Source organism: Apium graveolens, chromosome 6 (assembly GCF_009905375.1).
Source record: "Apium graveolens cultivar Ventura chromosome 6, ASM990537v1, whole genome shotgun sequence".
NCBI lineage: Eukaryota > Viridiplantae > Streptophyta > Magnoliopsida > Apiales > Apiaceae > Apium > Apium graveolens.
In genome coordinates, this window is record NC_133652.1 from 8,835,629 (window position 1) to 8,855,571 (window position 19,943).

The 19,943-nt window shown below is 33.5% G+C and overlaps 1 protein-coding gene across 1 annotated transcript; it reads left to right on the forward strand.

Annotated features, from left to right (window-relative positions):
• Positions 1-11,260: 11,260 nt before the first annotated feature.
• On the forward strand, positions 11,261-14,453 carry LOC141667889 (protein terminal ear1 homolog). The gene is made up of 5 exons (XM_074474531.1): positions 11,261-12,157; positions 12,275-12,887; positions 12,981-13,103; positions 13,239-13,380; positions 13,979-14,453. The coding sequence occupies exons 1-5, from the start codon at positions 11,473-11,475 to the stop codon at positions 14,108-14,110; spliced, it is 1,695 nt and encodes a 564-aa protein (XP_074330632.1). The 5' UTR covers positions 11,261-11,472; the 3' UTR covers positions 14,111-14,453.
• Positions 14,454-19,943: the final 5,490 nt, after the last annotated feature.

A 19,943-nucleotide genomic window follows, 5' to 3' on the forward strand; every position in this document is an offset into this window, starting at 1 on the left:
GATACATAAAGTAAACTTTAACTAAGCTCTGCATCAGAATTTGCTTGTGTTAAGAGATTTCCACATAAATAATTACTTCAGACATGGGATCTTTAGTATATTAAAGACTACTAGGTCAGCATCTAGCATAGTTATCCTCATCGGATTGAATAATCACAAAAACATTCTTATCACTATCAGAGTTTAGAAATTCACATCAGACAACAATCAGTATTTAAGCAATTTTTAATTTAAGCACAGAATACACGAAGATAGTAATATCTGTAAATACTGATCATAAAATCTGATGCATCAGAACAAAAACTAACCAGATTTAGAGAAAGAACCTGAAACCATGCCAAGTTCATTTACCAATCTTGTAAAAGTAGCTTCACATAGTGGTTTTGTGAAGATATCTGCTAGTTGTTGATCTGTGGGAACAAAGTGCAATTCCACTGTACTTACATCCACATATTCCCTTATGAAGTGGTACCTAATGCTGATGTGCTTTGTCATTGAGTGTTGAACTGGATTACCTGTCATAGCATTAGCACTTTGATTATCACAGTAAATAGGGATTTTAAAATATGTTAACCCATAATCCAGTAACTGATTCTTCATCCAAAGAATCTGTGCACAACAGCTTCCTGCAGCAATGTACTATGCTTCTGCAGTTGATGTGGAAATTGACTTTTGTTACTTGCTAAACCAAGAAACCAATCTGCCTCCAAGAAATTGGCAGCTTCCACTTGTGCTTTTCCTGTCAATTTTGCATCCTGCAAAATCTGCATCTGAGTAACCTATTAGTTTAAAATCTGATTCTCTGGGATACCACAATCCCAGATCAGTTGTTCCCTTAAGATACTTGAAAATTCTTTTCACAACTGTTAAGTTAGGTTCTCTAGGATCTGCTTGAAATCTTGCACAAGACAGGTAGCATACATGATATCAGGTCTACTAGAAATTAGTTAGAGTAGAGAGCCAATCATACCTCTGTAATCAGTAATATCTACTGATTTACCAGTATCCCTATCCAATTTTGGTGCAGTGGCCATGAGAGTGGATGCACTTGAACAATCTTGCATTCCAAATTTCTCCAGCAAATTTCCGGTGTACTTGGTTTGACAAATAAAAGTGCCTTCTTCATTCTGCTTGACTTGAAGGCCCAGAAAATAGCTAAGTTCCCCCATCATACTCATTTGATATCTTGACTGCATCAGTTCGGCAAACTTTTTGGAAAGTCTGTCATCTGTAGAACCAAAAATGATATCATCAACATATATCTGTACCAAAAGTAAGTCATTTCCATGGTTGAGGTAGAACAGTGTTTTATCAATAGTTCCTCTGTTAAATCCACTTTCCAGAAGAAACTGAGCTAATGTCTCATACCATGCTCTTGGAGCTTGCTTAAGGCCATAAAGTGCTTTATCAAGCCTGTAGACATGATTTGGAAATTTGGAATCTACAAAGCCTGGAGGTTGTTCAACATATACTTCCTCTTCCAATTCTCCATTGAGAAAAGCACTTTTCACATCCATTTGAAAGACAGTAAACTTTTTTTGAGCAACATAAGCCAAAAATATCCTTATGGATTCCAATCTAGCAACTGGTGCAAATGTTTCATAATAATCAATTCCCTCCTGTTGAGAATATCCTTTTGCAACCAGCCTTGCTTTATTCCTTGTAATTATACCATCACTATCAGTTTTGTTTCTGAACACCCACTTTGTACCAACAACAGATCTGTACTTTGGTCTTGGCACTAGGGTCCAGACTTTGTTTCTTTCAAATTCATTTAATTATTCATGCATTGCTTGCACCCAATCAACATCTTGAAGAGCTTCTTCCACTTTCTTTGGTTTAGTCTTAGAAAGAAAAGAATTATAGAGACATTCACTTGAAGTAGCTGTTCTAGTTCTAACACCTGCATCAGGATTTCCAATAATTAAGTCAGGTGTATGTGATTTAGTCTACTTCCTTGCAGATGGAAGGTTTTCTCTTGAACTGGATGCTCCCCCATGATCCATACTATCTTCATCAACATTTTCTGATGCTCCCCCTGAATTTATGCTCTCTGAGTTGGATCCTTCAGAATTTGAGTTTTCAGAGTTATCAGAACTTGGCTTATCAGAACTTGATGAATCAGAACCTGAAGAGCCAGTTCCATGTTCTGATGCTTCTTGAGATGTGGTTGTATCTTCAGTATGCTCCCCCTGCACAAGTGCATCTTCCTTTGGCGTAGTCACCACAATTTCAATGACATCAGAGTTTAATCCATCAGAGTTTACAGTATCAGGATTTAGACTGTCAGGATTTTCAGTATCAGAATTTAAGTCTTCATTTTCAAATCTCAGCTGATCATGATCATTGAAATCTTCAAGTCCAGTGATCTTCTTATCATCAAAGGAGACATTGATAGATTCCATGAAAACCCTTGTTCTTAAATTGTAGACTCTGAAGGCTTTTGTGGAAAGTGGATATCCAACAAAAATTCCTTCATCAGCTTTTAAATCAAATTTGGATAGCTGTTCAGGGTGAGTCTTAAGAACAAAACACTTACATCCAAATATATGAAAATACTTCAGATTTGGCTTCTTTTTCTTCACCATCTCATATGGTGTCTTTCCATACTTGTTAACGAGTGTTGCATTCTGAGTAAAACAAGTAGTCTGCACAGCTTCAGCCCAAAAATCTATTGGTAGCTTTGCTTCATCAAGCATAGTTCGTGCAGCTTCAATAAGAGTTCAATTCTTTCTTTCAACAACTCCATTTTGCTGTGGAGTTCCAGGAGCTGGAAATTCCTGCTTGATTCCATGGTCTTTGCAAAACTCTTCCATGATCAAATTCTTGAACTTCGTGCCATTATCACTTCTTATGATCTTCACAGAATCTTTGACCAATTTATCCAGTTGCTTGACATGATCAATCAAGATAGATGTTGTTTCACTTTTTGTGTGCAAGAAATACACCCATGTGTATCTAGTGAACTCATCCACTATAACCATAGCATATTTCTTTTTTGCAATAGACATGACATTCACTGGACCAAATAGATCTACATGTAGTAGTTGATAAGGCACAAGAATTGATGATTCAGTCTTGCTCTTGATGAAGATTTTCTTTATTTTGCCTTCTGACATGAATCACAAAGGCCATCAGGAGCAAATACTGTTTTTGGCAGTCCTCTCACAAGATCTTTCTTTACAAGCTCATTTATATTGTTGAAATTTAAATGAGAGAGTTTCTTGTGCCAATTCCAGCTTTCTTCAATTGATGATCTACTCAACAGACAGATTGCAGAACCATCAGTACTTGTTGAAAGTCTGGCTTCATAAATGTTACCATGCCTATATCCTTTCAGAACCACTTTGCCTGTTGAATTACTTATAACTTCACAGTGTTCTTCAACGAAATCCACTTGATAACCTCTGTCACAGATTTGACTTATACTCAACAGATTGTGTATAAGTCCTGAGACTAGAGCTACTGATTCAATGATGACATTCCCAAGATTGATCTTGCCATATCCCAGAGTTTTTCCAATGTTGCCATCTCCATAAGAAACTCCTGGGCCAGCTTTCTCCATAAAGTCTGATAGTAGGGCTTTATTTCCAGTCATATGTCCTGAACATCCACTGTCCAGGACTAGGATGTTCTTCTTGTTCCCCTGCAATCACAAATACTACTAAAGGTTAGTTTTAAGGACCCAAACTTGCTTAGATCCTTTGGCCTTTTTAAGTTTGTTAACATTTGCAGCGAATTTAACATCAAAGTTTATGCTAACAATTTTCTTATCAGTATTAACATTATCAGAATTTGCATCATACTTTATACTAGAAGGAATTAAAGTAACTTTCTTCAAAGAAGGTTTTACCTGATAATAATTATAGTACAGACTATGATATTCCTTACAAGTATAAATGGAATGCCACACACTACCACAATGAAAACAAGGATTTTATGGCTTAAACCTAACAGACTGACTCTTAACTCCTGACTTAGAAGGTAAGGAGTTTATATTCTTATTCTTCCTGCAAAAAGAAGCCAGATGGTTCGAATTTCCACAGTTATAGCATTTCTTTCTAGGAGCATTAGGAATAGACATATAATTGTTGCTTTTATTCACACCTTCCTTTCCATTCCTATTTTTCCTAGCTTCCTTTACCTTTTTTACACTGGTAATTTCTTTCAGCTTATGTTTAAGCTGCTTCTTTGTCATTAAGCCTATGTTAACTTCAGTTGGTTTATCATGTTCTAATTTGTCAGAAGTTGATTCTGCTATCACTTCTGTCTCAATATCTTTCATCTTTTCAGAATCAGACTTTACAGTTTTAGCTACAAATTTAACAGGATTTACCTTTGGCTTAGTAATCTGTTTAACAATAATTGGCTTAACTTGTTCAGTTCCTTTTTCACTTTTCTCATCTCCATAACCTAAGCCCTCATTCCAGTTTCCACTACTTAGTATATCATGAGTTGCTCTTCCAGAGTTAGTCCAAGTCATGATAATCTCTCTCTCCTTTTCTAACTCAGTTTTTAGAGATTTATTCATTTTTAGCAATTCATCTCTAACATAAAAAGCATCATCTCTTTCTTTCTGAGTTTGATGAAACATAACTAACTCCTTTTCTAAATAGTCATTCCTTTTCTTAAAAGCCAGATTTTCAGAAGTTAACCTATCACATGTTAAAGTCTGATCTCTATAACTAATGAATATGGTTTTAAGATAAGATCTCAACTCAGTAATATCATCAGTATCAAAAGCAAGAGTTGATTGAGGTACCTTTAATTCAGCAGTTTCAAGACTGCTATCAGAATTTGCCATTAATGCATAGTTTACCTCTTTTTAAGAATCTGAAGTGTCTGCATGGTTTTTCTTGCAATCAGGAGAGATATTGCCTTTGTCAGACTTTCCTCCTTTGACTTCAGTCTTTCTCAACCCTTTCTTCTTAGGACTTCCACCTTTCCTGGAAAGCTTCTTTCCAGGGTCTTGTGTTTTTGATTGATCAGTCATGATTGATTGTTTGGATTTTTACTATATGTGTGTTAACAGATAGGCTCTGATACCACTTGTTAGGTCACACAACACTGTAGAAGGGGGTTGAATACAGTGTTTAATACAATCAAATCGATTTAGAACACAAGTAACAGAAAACAAATGTATTTGATATAATAAACTCTGTTACAATGGAACTATTCTCTCTCAGTGATGAACAAATATCACGAGAACTGCTAGGTTACAAATATATGATCTTCTCGATGATCGTAACTCTTATAGAGTAAACCTATGTCTGTGTTTATATAGACACACAGTTACAAGAAGAACGTCTAGGAGATTGGATACAACTTACCGCCTCTTGCAGCATCCTTCGGTGTTCGATGATTTGAAACGCTACCTGGAGAGTTTTTGGTCTTTTTTCGATTATTTCTTCCAGAAGTAAACCATGCATAGACTTGTCAATACCTGCAGTGAGGAAATTTACAGCCATTTGTCCCACGAGATCGTAAATCTCTTCAATCTCTTCTCTAAAGCGGGTTAAGAAGCTTTAGAGGCTTTCGTTCCATCTTTGATATATAGTCATTAAGGATGCCGTGACTTTGATGCCCTTATAATTACTACAGAAACGGGCTTGAAACTTGGATTTCAGGGCTGTCCATAAATCGATGGAACGCGGGGGTAGGGTACTGTACCAACGGAGGGCGATTGCTTGTAGATATGTGGAAAAAAGTGGTATCGTGCAATCTCTGAATGTCCACAAAAAGTCATACGACCGTCGAATATATTGAGAAATACGATCGGATCGGATGACCCGTCGAAGTGGTCGAGCGCTGGAGTCTTCAAGGTTCCGTCGATGCGCGCTTTTTCCAGCACTAGCGAGAGGGGACTCTCAGCGACGGTCTCGAACCCTGATTGGTGACGCATTAGATTTCATATTTGTGCCATATCCTCCTGCATTAATACAAACTCCCCGTGTGAGATAGTTTCTGTAGATTCGGTCTTTTGGGAGACGTGTCCAGATGATATCGTGCGTTGTCGGCATTCGCGAGACTGCGAGTACGTCGACTCGGCGGACGACTCTTACTCATATTATGCGTCATCCTCCTCATCAAAATACTGATCTCCCGACTCTTGATTTGCTATTATCGTCTACTGGAGCTCTCGTCGCAAACGATATATCTCATGTTGTCGTTCTAGCTTAGCTTGAAGAAGACGAGTTTCTTTTTCTAGGAACTGGAGCTTTGCATCTGAGTAGGCTAGGTTCTCAAGTTCTTCTGCTCTTTGTGCCTTTATTCGCTCATTTTTCTCCAAGTGTAGACGCATATCCCTGGAGAGAACCTGCTTACCATTCGATGTTTGAACTCGCAACCGCTGATCGGATTGAACTTGCGTTTTCTTGCTGGGGATTCTGTGACGGCTGGATCTAGCGAGGGGAACAAGCATTTTGGCTGTAGCGTCGGTTGTTTCGAATCGTTACGACACTTAGGAACGGTAGAGATCTCCGCCATTTGTTCTGTCGCTTGCACCAGTCCAATTTCTTGTGGATCAATCTCCTCTACAATCATGATTTCATTGAAATTAAAGAATAAAACTTCTTTTAACGCCAAATGATGTACCCGAATATTTATCAAATACTCGAGAATGATATTATATGAAGTATTTTCTTTATTCAATTAGTTAACCTTTACAAATGAGTCTGATACTCTGTATTTATAAGAGATCCCAATGGCGCTTCCTTCTTACAAATGGGCCTCTTTGGACTTTAATCTGTAAATACATTCTATTTTATTACAACTAAATCTTATTGAGCCTTCTTTATCTCAGGTCCAACAGGCTTAGTGGCAACCTCGCTTTTTGGTGCCATTTCTTCCCGGTAACGAAGGGGTGGCAAGCAAGGATGCATGGTCTCTTTAAACTTTCCACGTAGGTACACATACACAAATGTTTGTGCGTTTATTAAACTCAAGGTAGTCTAGTTTATGATTGTTCCCACACATCGATAAATATGAGTACATCACTATTCACTTCATGGACATTCTCTGTTTACTAGTATCAAAAGTTAGAGAAAACAGTCGCATTGTATCTTCAGGAATTCGAACACTGGGTCCAAGGTATATACACTAATGGAATCATATAGAGGATATAAAGCAATAACAGGAACTAATGTTATTTGATTTTTGTCAAGAGTTCTTAGAATATTTAGTGGCGTAAAGGAAAATGTTAAAATTATACTCTACAAGTAACATTTCACCAAAATGTACTCCCTCCGTCTCAAAATGTTGTTTCTATTTTGACTTTTTGTAATGTTCATAATAAACGATTGAATACTAATTTACGTATAATTTATAAGATCAAATGTGGTCATGAGTGATTTTGTTGGATTCGTATTTATGAGTATTTTAATACAATAAAGTTTTTATATTTAATACTAATACAAAATTAAAGATATTAAAAATCTCCAAGGAGGTTAGGTATTTTGTTTAGCTAAAATAATATAAAATAATAGTTAGCTAAAATTTAGATAATGGAAAAGATATTTGCTCTAATGCTATTATCTATAATGGTTAGCTATTCTCTAAAAATAATAATAAAGTATTAGATTTAAACTTTCAAGATTATGAGGATGATTTTATATCATTATATCTATAAAAAGAATATTACTTTAACTTTTTTATTTGGGCAGAGTTAATGTGACAATTATAGATAATGACTTCCCAATTAACAAATTTGGAAGATCATTTAAGCTGTTATACATATGATGTAGCTAAGAGATGAGTATGAGTTGGAAATGCTCTGACAATGAAAAATGTGTATTTGCAAATGTGGACGAGGAAGAGATTACTTGTCTATTTCTAGTTCCGTGTCACCAGATACTCCATAGCAGAAAATTAGTAAAAAAGATCTACATCATATATTAAAAATAGAGTGGCTATGTGTCAATGAATATATACATTCATATGGATATCATTTATAAAAAATATTTCATGATGTCAAATCACTAATGACACACTTTTTGCAACAATTTTTAGTACAGACTTTTGTAAATTTATGCATGGATTGAAGCACACTACTCCAGGGTAGTACAACATTACATTTATAATACAGAATGACTAGTACATGTACATGTGTATATGTAATACTCTTTCTGTTCCGTTGAATTTTATACGTTAATTTTCGGCACGTTTTTCAATACTCATTTAAAACATAACTCCACAATATTTTTTAATTTTTTTTTCTGAATAAAAGTTTCATGTTTAAACTTTTATTTAAAAAAAAAATTGAAAAAAACATTATCAAACTATATTTTATAGAAATCTCGAAATACGTGCAAATAGTAAACGTATAAAATCGAACGGGACGGAGGAAGTATGATTATATACAATTCGGGATTATAGTGCACATAAATATATGTAATTTTAGATTGTCACCCTCCTAATTCGTATCGAGCGAGTTGAGTTTCGAACATATATTATCGAGTTGAGTCCTGTCGAACAGACTCGTTTAACTACTCAAACATTAACATGTTGAATATTATTTAACTCGAATTACAACCCTACTAATGTTAAATATTATTAAATAAAATTGTTAGATTCACAAAATTGCATATACATAAAACTGCAGTTAAAAAATAAAATTCAATTTCCACAATATAGAACATGCTCGTGAATTACACAAATTATAGAATTAGTTACACATCAACTAGAGAAAGCATTAGTAGAATTTTTTATACATATAATATTACCCGATGCACCTAAATCTTTAAACTTTTAGTCACCCACACATGGGTAATGTCACGGTACTAGTAATAAACCCTCCAAATAATTTAGATCTTTAGAAAAAAACGAGTAAACACACACAAGCTGGGAGAGGAGGAAACATCAGCGTCACTTTCTTTTTGTAAGCCCTGATTCTGAAAAGGGCTTCCTTTTGATACAAAAATCAGTATACGTTACATCTATTTTGTATGTGCAACAGTGCAAGTAATGGACAAGCTTGACTTGACCATTACTTTCGAGTGGAAACTGCAACGTATATTTGTATATTGATTAGTACTTTGTGTACACACCAATTTACGGTGACCCAGATCGAGTGAGACAAATTTGTACACACCAATTTTCTCTTTTACTGCTACAAAAACTTTGTGTTCATGGTGATACATCTTCAAACCATAAATATTTTGTGTTTTGTAATTTCAAAGTACCGTTGCTATTGCAACCTTTTTAAGTGCGTTTTCTTTTGTTATTTTACGCTCCAGAGTACGTTGTGCGAATACATTGTGCCCGTTTGGAAAATTTGAAAATAGGTAATTTATAAGTTAAATTAAATAAGTAAATTATAAGTGATAATTAAAAGAATATTTATAAGTTAAATAAGTATTTGGATAATTTATTTATAAATTATAATTTTTTTTCTCTTAAATGAACAAAAATACATAATTATTTAATATAATTATCTAAATTCTGGAATTTTAAGTTAGATTAACATTTAAAAATATAAATTTTAAAATTGAGGCTAATAAATCAGCAAAAAATCAAAATAAGTTGAAAAAAATACGTCGTTACTAACATTCAACTTATTAGTTTATAAGTTATAAATTCAGCTTATAAGTTGGGTCGACAAATACTAGTCAATGAGTTGTTACGTGGCAGGCCCATTATTAGGGCAACTCCCAGATAGATCGGGTTTTTTGGCCTAAATCTCAGCCTAAATTTGGACCGAGACAACTCTCCATTCCAATAGTTCGGTCTAAATTTTGATCCAAATTTACATATTAATATTTTATTCTTTCAATTATTAATATATTATTATTTTAATGCATTGAATAGTAATTTACATACCTATTAATTCAATTGAACGCGGAATGAATAATACCATATTAATTTCAAATTTAATAAATTTATTAAACTAGAAAAACATTACACTTAAACAAGAAAAATAGAAAAAAATGTGTTTGATATATTTTTATTAAGTAACTATTATATATATAACTGAAAATTAAAAAATATAATTAAAAACTATTTAATATATATAATAACATCCAATCAACAAACTAACGAATATATAAAACATAAAAAGATAATATCTTATTATTAAAAAGATTTAGGCCGGTGATAGGCTGGCACTATTCACTAACCTAAATTGGAACCAGCAATAGATTACTGTTGGGTAGATTTGAACCGAAATCGGTCCAAATTTAGGCCAATAAACCACTCTTGGAGATGATCTTAGGCCATCCGTTGTCAGTTGTGATCCAAAAATCCAAATTTTTGCAATAATTAACACACTTATTGCAATAATTAACATACAAAATACTATTGATACGCACTAATTTTTCGAATTAGTATATTTTTCTCATAAATACTCAATTAATGCATCTCTAGTATCAAAAATTTGATTATCTCGAATGAAACATAAATAGTTTGCCCGACTATATCAAAATTTTATATTTTCTAGTATCGTTTTCGAGTCATTTTGTGTGTTGTAATTTCTTTTATGCATTTTATGTACTTTTTATATTATGCAACGTACTTCTATTTAAATTTTAATGAAATTATGTTTTCTCATTATTTCAAATTTTATTTTTAAAATAAATTTTGTGGATCACTACTGTTCACTGATCCAAATTTGGATCACTTGATTTAATATAAAATAATGGTTTTGTTATTTGCAGTTTATGATATTTTAAATTGATTTTTGATTTTTTAATTATATAATTAGTAACAGCATATAATTAATAGTTAACAAAATCTATTTTTAAAATAAAACTTAAAATAATGAGAAAATATAATTTCATTAAAATTTAAAAATAAAAAATAAAGAGACACATATTACACTTAGAGATGCATTAATTGAGCATTTGTGGGAAGAATATACTAATTCGAAAAATTAGTGTGTATCAATGATATTTTGTATGTTAATTATTGTAATAAATTTATTTTTCGTGAATTAAGTGCACAATTTTAATATTTTTATGTGTATTATTTTTTTTGATTTAATTAAATTATGAAATGTTATATAAATTGCTAATAATGATTAAATGATAAATTTAAAATAAATTTGCTTAATATGATATTTATATATTATTATATATAAAAAGTAATTTGGATTACTTTGGAGTTGGTCTCAAATTTAAATCAGTATTTAATTATAATAAAAATTTGGATTTTTGGATCCCTGACTGAGATGGACTTAAGACGCATACATGACATGATATGAAATTATAAAAATCATAATCATATACAGACCAGAGAGATTTAGAAATAAAAACCAAAATGAGAGAGAGATAGGAGTACAAGTTCTGGTGCTTGCTGTCCCTTCGGGAAGCTAAGAAGGAGCAACTTTCGAGACACAGCCGGCGAACCATCCTGCCCTTTTAATAAATACCCCCCCTCTTCAACGCTCCCTGTACATCTCTCTCTCTCTGCATCTCTCTGTCCCCCTCTCTCTCTCTGCATCTCTCTCTCCCCCTCTCTCCTCTCTCTCTCTCTCTTATCATGAATAACCCAGTTTATTTCACCGGAGTACTAGACCCCGGTGCACAAGAATTCACACCACCGACCGTTCTCCCACTAGCTCCGGCCCAAATATACTACCCATACCCGTTCATACCTCCCAGCGAAATTCCAATTCCACCTGTGCAAAACATTTCTTATCCTGCACCACCAGCGTACGTTAGAGTGGACCCACCTCCACTTCCGGTAGCATTACCGCCGCCGTCACCGACCCCAACACGTGCGCTCTTACTAAGCTCCGTTCCGACAGAAGTGAGTGAGTCTATAATAAGAGGAGACTTAGAAGTGTACGGAGATGTAAGAGCCGTTGAGATGGAGAGAGTTAAAGAAGGAATCGTGGCAGTTCATTTCTACGATCTCAGACATGCACAAACAGCACTTGGTGAGATACAAGACCAACACATGCAACATCAGTTTAGAGTTAGACAACACTTTGAGTCTGTAATGAACATGAACAATTCTCGTTGCGTGGCGGCGGCGGTTAGTTTTCCGGTTCCGCTGCCACCGCCGGCGTGTGGGTTAATTTGTGGTCGTGCTGTGTGGGCCCAGTTTATGGTTCCTTGGATTGGAGGCTTCCCGGAGTCTAATAACCAGGGCACTCTTGTCATTTTTAATGTTGATTGCCATGTTCCTGCTCGTTATCTCAGAGAAATTTTCGCGGAGTTTGGTACGTTATTTAAATTTTAAGCAAGTTTTGAATATGATTGCTTGTTTTTTGTTTGTGCTAGAGGATCTAGATTTTAATATTGTTGTTATTTGACAAGTTTGTGTGTTGTACTTGTAGGATATGTGAAGGAATTGAGAGAGCCGCCACAGAAGCGAAATCAAAGGTTTATAGAGTTCTATGATACAAGAGATGCAGCCCGGGCTTTTGCTGCATTGAACGGGATCGAAATCAATGGGCGGCATCTTTTTATTGAATTTAGTCGGTCTGCTTGCTACAACAAAAGATTTCCGAAATCAACGAATCACCAAGCAAGAAGCCCGAGGGTGGTGTCACCCGTGAGTACTCACCGATCACCTACATTTGTTCATTCTCGGTGTATGCCTTCTCAATCCCATTTCTCGGGCAGGAGCTCTAAAAGCCCTAGTGGTAGCCGGAATACAAGTGTTGGTCAAGGAGTAGCTTCTTTGGGTTTAAATGGTGAAGAAAGGGCCCGGTGCAAAAATCCAAAGAAAACTAGTGTACCTTATAGTAGCATCAGCATTAGTGGCGGTGCAAGCAAGAAACAAGTGAATGATAATAAATTTGGATGTACTAAAGATTGGAAAGGATCAATTAAGGACGGGAAAGAGTATGATCCAAGATTGATGATTAACGAAGATTCTATAGTGTTGCCAAATTGCAGTGATCCAAGAACCACTGTCATGATAAAAAACATCCCCAACAAATACAGGTTTTGTAATTGGTTTATCAAAACAACAAATATTTTAATAATGTTTTTCCTTATATTTTGGCTAATTAAATTCTCTCTACTTTTGATGTGCAGTCAGAAATTATTGCTTAACATGCTGGATAACCACTGCATTCACTCTAACAAGCAGATTGATGACAATGATGAGCGGCAACCCTTGTCTTCCTATGACTTTGTCTATCTTCCCATTGATTTTGTGTAATATATTTTGCTTATTTTTTTATGATGCTTTATTAGAATACTTGTATCTTCTGTGATGAGATAATTATTACCATAATTTTCTGTTTAAACCATGTATTTACACATTAACAATTTTGTGATTGTGTTGTACAGGAACAAGTGTAATGTGGGATATGGATTTGTGAATATGACTTCTACGGAGGCAACATTAAGGCTTTACAACTCATTTCACCATCAAAATTGGGAGGTTTTCAACTCCAGAAAAATATGCCAAGTTACTTATGCTAGATTGCAGGTAACTGGTTTTACATGTTTTTATGTGTTTGTCAACATATTGTATATGTGGTGATAAAAGTATCAAGGTTTTACACGTTTTAGAACAAGGCAAAAACTTGATACTAATTATCAAACATTTTTGGCAGCCTTTTATATATTTATTATCATAGAATGTCATTTTTGTCTTACGTTACAACATTCTATTTGTTATTACAAATGTTCAAAACATTATTTGATATGTACTTTACAATATACTACTCTCTCCATCCCGTTAAATGTCCCGTTAAACGTTGCCTAATTTGACTTTCGGTATTGTTCACGGTAAACGATTGACTACTAATTTACGTCTAATCTATAATATTAAACATAGTCATGAGTGATCTCGTTGTATTCGTATTTATCGGTACTTTAATACAGTGAAATTTTTATATTTAATACTAATACGAATTTAAAGAGATTAACAATCAAAAGTGTGTATTGACAAACGTATCCAACATGAAACATTTTTAGGGACGGAGTGAGTAGTAATTTGTTTACTATACAATGCATGTACATCATGTGTACATTTAAAATGTAATTAACAGAAAACTTGTGTTTTGTGGTTGTATATAATGAAGGGACTGGAGGCACTAAAAGAACACTTCAAAACTTCTAAATTTCCATGCGAAGCCGAGGAGTATATGCCTGTAGTGTTTTCGCCGCCTCGAGATGGCCGGACATTAAGCAATCCGGTTCCTATAATCAGCTAAGCAGTGAACGATAGTAGTATTGCTACCAACAAGGACAACAAGGATTATGTGGATGGTAATGAAGATGCATAACTTAGACAAAACCATAGTAATAAAAGCAGTGATGTGATCTCCGGCAACAACAGTGCTTGGCAAAAGAGACCTTGAGATTATTTGAAGCAAATGCATAGCAGTATTAATACTATGTACTGGTTGTCCCTTCTATATTATTAGGAGTACAGTAGCCTACTAGAGGAAGAAGATAATAAAGAACCGTAAAGCAAGATATTGAGAGAGAATATATCTTCTTTTTATGAGTGTTATGGGCAGCAGCCATTTATGTGAAGTTATATTTCTACTAGTGTGTCAAACTCTATTTACTCGTAACATTCAAAATGCATAGAGCGCTATGAGTCTCTATTGATCATTTTCAAATATTTATAGTTTCAAATAAATTTTATGTTTATCTGGAAGCTATTTTAAACTTTATAATCTTAAAATTTGTTAAGTAATTTGGACCATATATTTTAGTGACTTCAAATCTGCATGTTTTATAGTTTAGTAAAAAAAATTGGCATGTTTTACATATAAATGACGTCACTATAATGTCACACCATTCATCAACTTTGAAGGGGAAAAATGTTTGTCTGAAGCTGCGAATGAAAGAAGCACTAATATTATTACCTTCTCTGGCCTATTAAATTCTTCACATTATTTTTTGTCAAGTTTTTCAATAGTCATTTAAAATATAACTCTACAAGATTTTTTTAATTTTTTTTTCTGAATAAAAATTTTATATTTAAACTTTTATTCAAAAAAAAAATTATAAAAATATACTTTATAAAAATTTTAAAATACGTCTAAATAATAAACGTATACTACCTACCGGGACACGGAGGTAGGAGCATACAAAGGAGGATAATAAGAAATTGGAGTGTAAATAAATATATGTGAACATAAATTCCTATGCTTTAGGATATTTCACTTCATCATGATTACCTATGCGTAGGAGTAGTCCATAGGTACTTTCACTGGTATAGAAACTAAAGTAACAGGTGGGTATATTAAATGAATATATACTGTACAAGTTTTGTAGATTCAGAATCTGAATTAATTGATTAAACTTTAAAGTACGGATTGTGATTTTTTTGGTAATTTTAAAAATTTGAATCAAATATATTTATATCAGTATTCTAAAAATCTCCGATTAATCCTTAAAAAAATATTTGGCAGATATATTTTTTGAAATCCGAATAAAAATTGTAAATTATTTTTGACTGATTTATTGTAGCCTGGTAAAAGGATGAGCTATGAAGGGGGGGCTGTTTTATAAAGGGCTTGAATCATACAGCTCAGAAGCAGAATGACTATGGAGTAGAAAGTAGAAACACTGAAACAGTGTGCAAAAGAGTTGATGACAGAGAGGTAAAAGCAGAAAAAAAATGAAGAGTGAATGCAGCAGCAGCACAAATATAGCAATGGGATTGGTTTTGACTCTTCAGAAACACCAGCACTAGCAATTCAGATTTCAGACCCATAATAAGCAGCAGAAGCACAGAACAAAAAGCAAATCAGTTCGCTTATGACCAGCTACAAGTAAAATGTGGTACATTATTTTAGTTCCATAAAATCCGTGTTCGAAGTTATTACTAATACTCAGTTTTTATCTGAAATTTTACAGCAATCGGAACTCCCCTAACATTATGCAGGAACATTAGAGTTCTAAAATTTGTGAATTACTACTGCTCTACATCTTAATATTAGAACTATATTTTAATACTAGCGGATACTCCCTCCATCCGTTAAACGTTTTTTTTTTGACTTTTTAACTGTTCATGATAAGCGATTGATTTCTAATTCACATATAATATATAATATCAAACATAGTTAAAAGTGATTTAAAAGATATTAACAATTAAAAATATATATTGACAAACGTGTACATTTTTACGAAGGAGGAAGTATTAAGTTGTCATTATATGCATGTCAGTGGCGTCAGTCTTTTCAGTTTTCACTTTGTAGACAGATGATAGTGTAGGGATTTGACACTGGGCCGTTCAGATTTCTGCCACGTGGGGATGGTTTTTGGTGGTCCCTCTAATCTGAATAATTTGAAAATTAACAAACCTCGTATTTTTTTCTAGGGTCCTTCCCCACCAACTATAAACTACTTCCTCTGTTTCATCCATTTCTTTACATTTACTATTTTGGGCGGTCTCCTCCATTTCTTTACATTTCAAAAATAGTAAACTTTTAATAATATAAAATACTATTACACCCACTAACTTCTTCCACTCTCTCAAATCTATTATTAAATATTAATAGATCTCACTACTTTAACCACTTTTCATCATTTTTCATTATTTTACCTATTTATATATATATATATATATATTGGTCTCCGTGCCCACCAAAAATGTAAACATCCTGGTGGGACGGAGGGAGTAATATTTGTTTGGTTTGGTTAAAAAAAATTGCACCATGTAAAATTATAAATTTATACTCCCTCCGCCTCGCTGCAATGCTTATATATGATTCAATCACGAAAATTAAAAAAAATGTGTAAATAAGAAAAATGAATAAAATAATGAGATCAATTAATATTTAATATATAAATTGGATATAGTGAAATAAAATAATGAATGTGAGCGGTGAAGCTAATTTTTATGTTATCAAATTTTATGAATTTTGATAAATTTTGAAATATATAAAAATGAATGAAATATCAAACAAGAAAATATATAAAAATGAATGACATAATGAGTACGTGTCAACCACCCTATCACAATCTGAAGGGATCGAATGCAATTTAACACATTTATTTTGGAAAAAATTCATCAATATATCGACATTTTTTTCATGTGATCTAAAAATGGTATTTAGCGAATTTGGGTATTCAGTGAACACATCATATTGTTCGAATATAAATTTAGTCGATAAATAAATCTATCAAGTAAGAAATATTATAATAAACGTAAAGAAAAGAGCACAGAAAAAAAAATTATTGATCATGAAAATACATATTACATCATATATTTAGGTTATGAGCTAAAGAGTTTATATAATACATTCCAGACGGTTACAGAAAAGTCCGGAAAAATAGGATCAAAACTAATAAAACTAGCATAAAATATAAAATATCGTAAAGGTCGGGGTTGTTGCCCTTGAACCCCCGTCGGGGACCACGTTGCCTCTCCGAACCCCTGTATCAAGGCGCTTCGCTCCTGGATCCCGACTCGCTGACGGGTCAGTGAGATCCCCGAAATTCCAGTGTTTGGGACATAATACCGATTTCAAGCATATTCTAACAAAATAAAGAAAATCGTTTTATTCATTTATGACTCTTCTCATCTTGTGATTGTAAATTTGTAATTGTGGCATGTTTTATACCTATGTATAGGGGTAAGCAAAAAATAGGTCAAACCGACCGAATCGGGTCGGACCACACCGATCAAATCGATATTTCTAATTTTTTTGGCGGTTCGACTTGGTTTAGATTTGGTATGAATAAAAAATGTTATTTTAAGGTTCGACGCGGTGTTCATCTTCAAACTAGACCGAACCATTAACTCACGGTCTGGTTCGGTCCGAAATTTCAAACGTTACGGTCCAATTTGATACTTGATAAAATCTTTATATATGATCTAATTTGATTTGACGTTTAAAAACCGACCAAACCAACCGTTGCACACCCCTGTATATAATTGTATTTGTATGTATGCTACAAGCACATAACTAGGGGTGCACACGGGTTGACAAAACCGATCAAACCGACCCAACCCAACCCTATTTTCGGCCGATTAAACCGAACCGTTAGAACCCGATATTAGGTTGGGTTAAAAATATGTCAACCCGACTTTAATGGGTTGGGTATGAGTTTTAAGTTATTTTTAACCAACCCAACCCAACCCGAATTTTTAATTTATTCGTATAAATATATACAATGTATATCTCTATTCTATACTTCTTGAATTAATATGTTGTTCAATTTCAAACTAAATTTGTTGCATATCAATTATAGTCAATTATATAATTTGTTTTTCATACACCATTAGAGATCTTTTGTACTTTTTTGTGTATAAAACATATTTTACTACAAATAAACCCAAGAGTTTATCGTAGAGTAATGTTATGTATCTCGAAAGATATCTAAAAAATGTTCTCGAATGACACATAACATGATCTTGTTTGTGGATTCGTATGTCTTCACAAGTAGTCTCATATCATAAATATATTTTTTATCAACTACATATTTTGAATAACTTTTAACAAACCGTTCAACCCAACCCAAACCGAACCAAACCAACGAGTAAAGGGTAGGGTTGGGTTGCATTTTTATTTTTTATGGGCCGGGTTGTAAATTTCAAACCGATTTAATTGGGTCGGGTTGCTAAAATGGCTACAACCCGGCCAACCCGACCCATGTGCGCCCCTACACATAACCGTGACAGTTCATAAAGTCGATCGTCTGTTTAAATTATTCATGTACGGAACCAAATCAAACATACCATTTATATCCCACTTAGCGCAGGTTTTGGCAAGGATAAGATATACACAATATTTCACTCATTACGAAAAATGAAAAGAACAATATAATATATGGTTTATGTGTTCGTGTAATAATACATAAAAAATCAAAAGAACAATACATATAAGCAAAAATTAATACCAACTATAGACAAACAAAAAACAAATCACTTAAATTGAAAAGACCGGAAATAACCCCTTTAACACATAATATTATTCAAATGAGATGGGACATACCTAATTATTTGTTAATTGTTTTTTGATCACCTACGAGTTATAGACTTCTGAATTGATTTCGGGAATCGGAGTATGCTTTAATTAATAAAGAAATTTGATTGCAAGAATTGGTTGCCACACCTTTAAAGATTGAGTGAACAAACCATTTTGACTTTTTCGTAACAATTGGATGAGAAAATTAACCGGGATGAAATTACATTCTCTCTGTTTTAAAAATTTGGTGATTGGACGACACATGTAAAATTTCAATATAGAAGAGAAATTGGGTAAAATGGGCGATTGAGTTTCGCTGTGGTTTTGCAAAAATCAAAGAAACAAAACAGTCTCCAAGATACCAACACTGCTTACTATTCAGAAATGTGATTCCCTCGCTGTTTTCAGCTTATGGTCCCGTGGGAAACTGTATTTCATTTAAAATCATTAAATAAGTTATTTGAGAATTAGAATTTAAATTTAATTTAAAATTCAAAATATTTAAATATTAGTATAAATATAAGAATTTGAAATGATAACTTAAATTCTGTCAATTGAAATCAAATGTAAGTTTTGAAAGGTGTACTTAATGTTTTTTGGTTTGGGAATTTTATCCGTGAATCATATAGTTTGACTGAAACCGGTACGGGGTCAAAGGTATTGAGTACAGTTCGAAGAATTGAAGAGCAACACAGTAAGACAGCGACTATTCTATTATATACATATATAATATTACTTGGGACTTGTTTACTTTTGGACTATTCTAGTAGAAAGCATTCTGGGCTAATCCAATACTCATGTTTTCTAAAATTCGGCTGTACTAAAGTCCACTAAAAACCCTTATGAGGGGCTTTGTCTTAAATTGTGTTCATCATGTTTTCAACTACAATTGATGTCCTAAATTTTCATCTTTTCTTGTTGCAGAGGAAATTGGTTTGAACTTGGAAATTTCATATGAACTTCTCTTTATTAAAGTAGAAAACAATTACAAAGCAAACAGGGTACAATGTGCTACATATTGAGTACCGACTCCTTTCTACAAACACTTGTAACAAGCATTTGCTTCAGTAATCAGTACACAGGCTTCATGTTGAATTAAGAATAAACAAGATCAAGA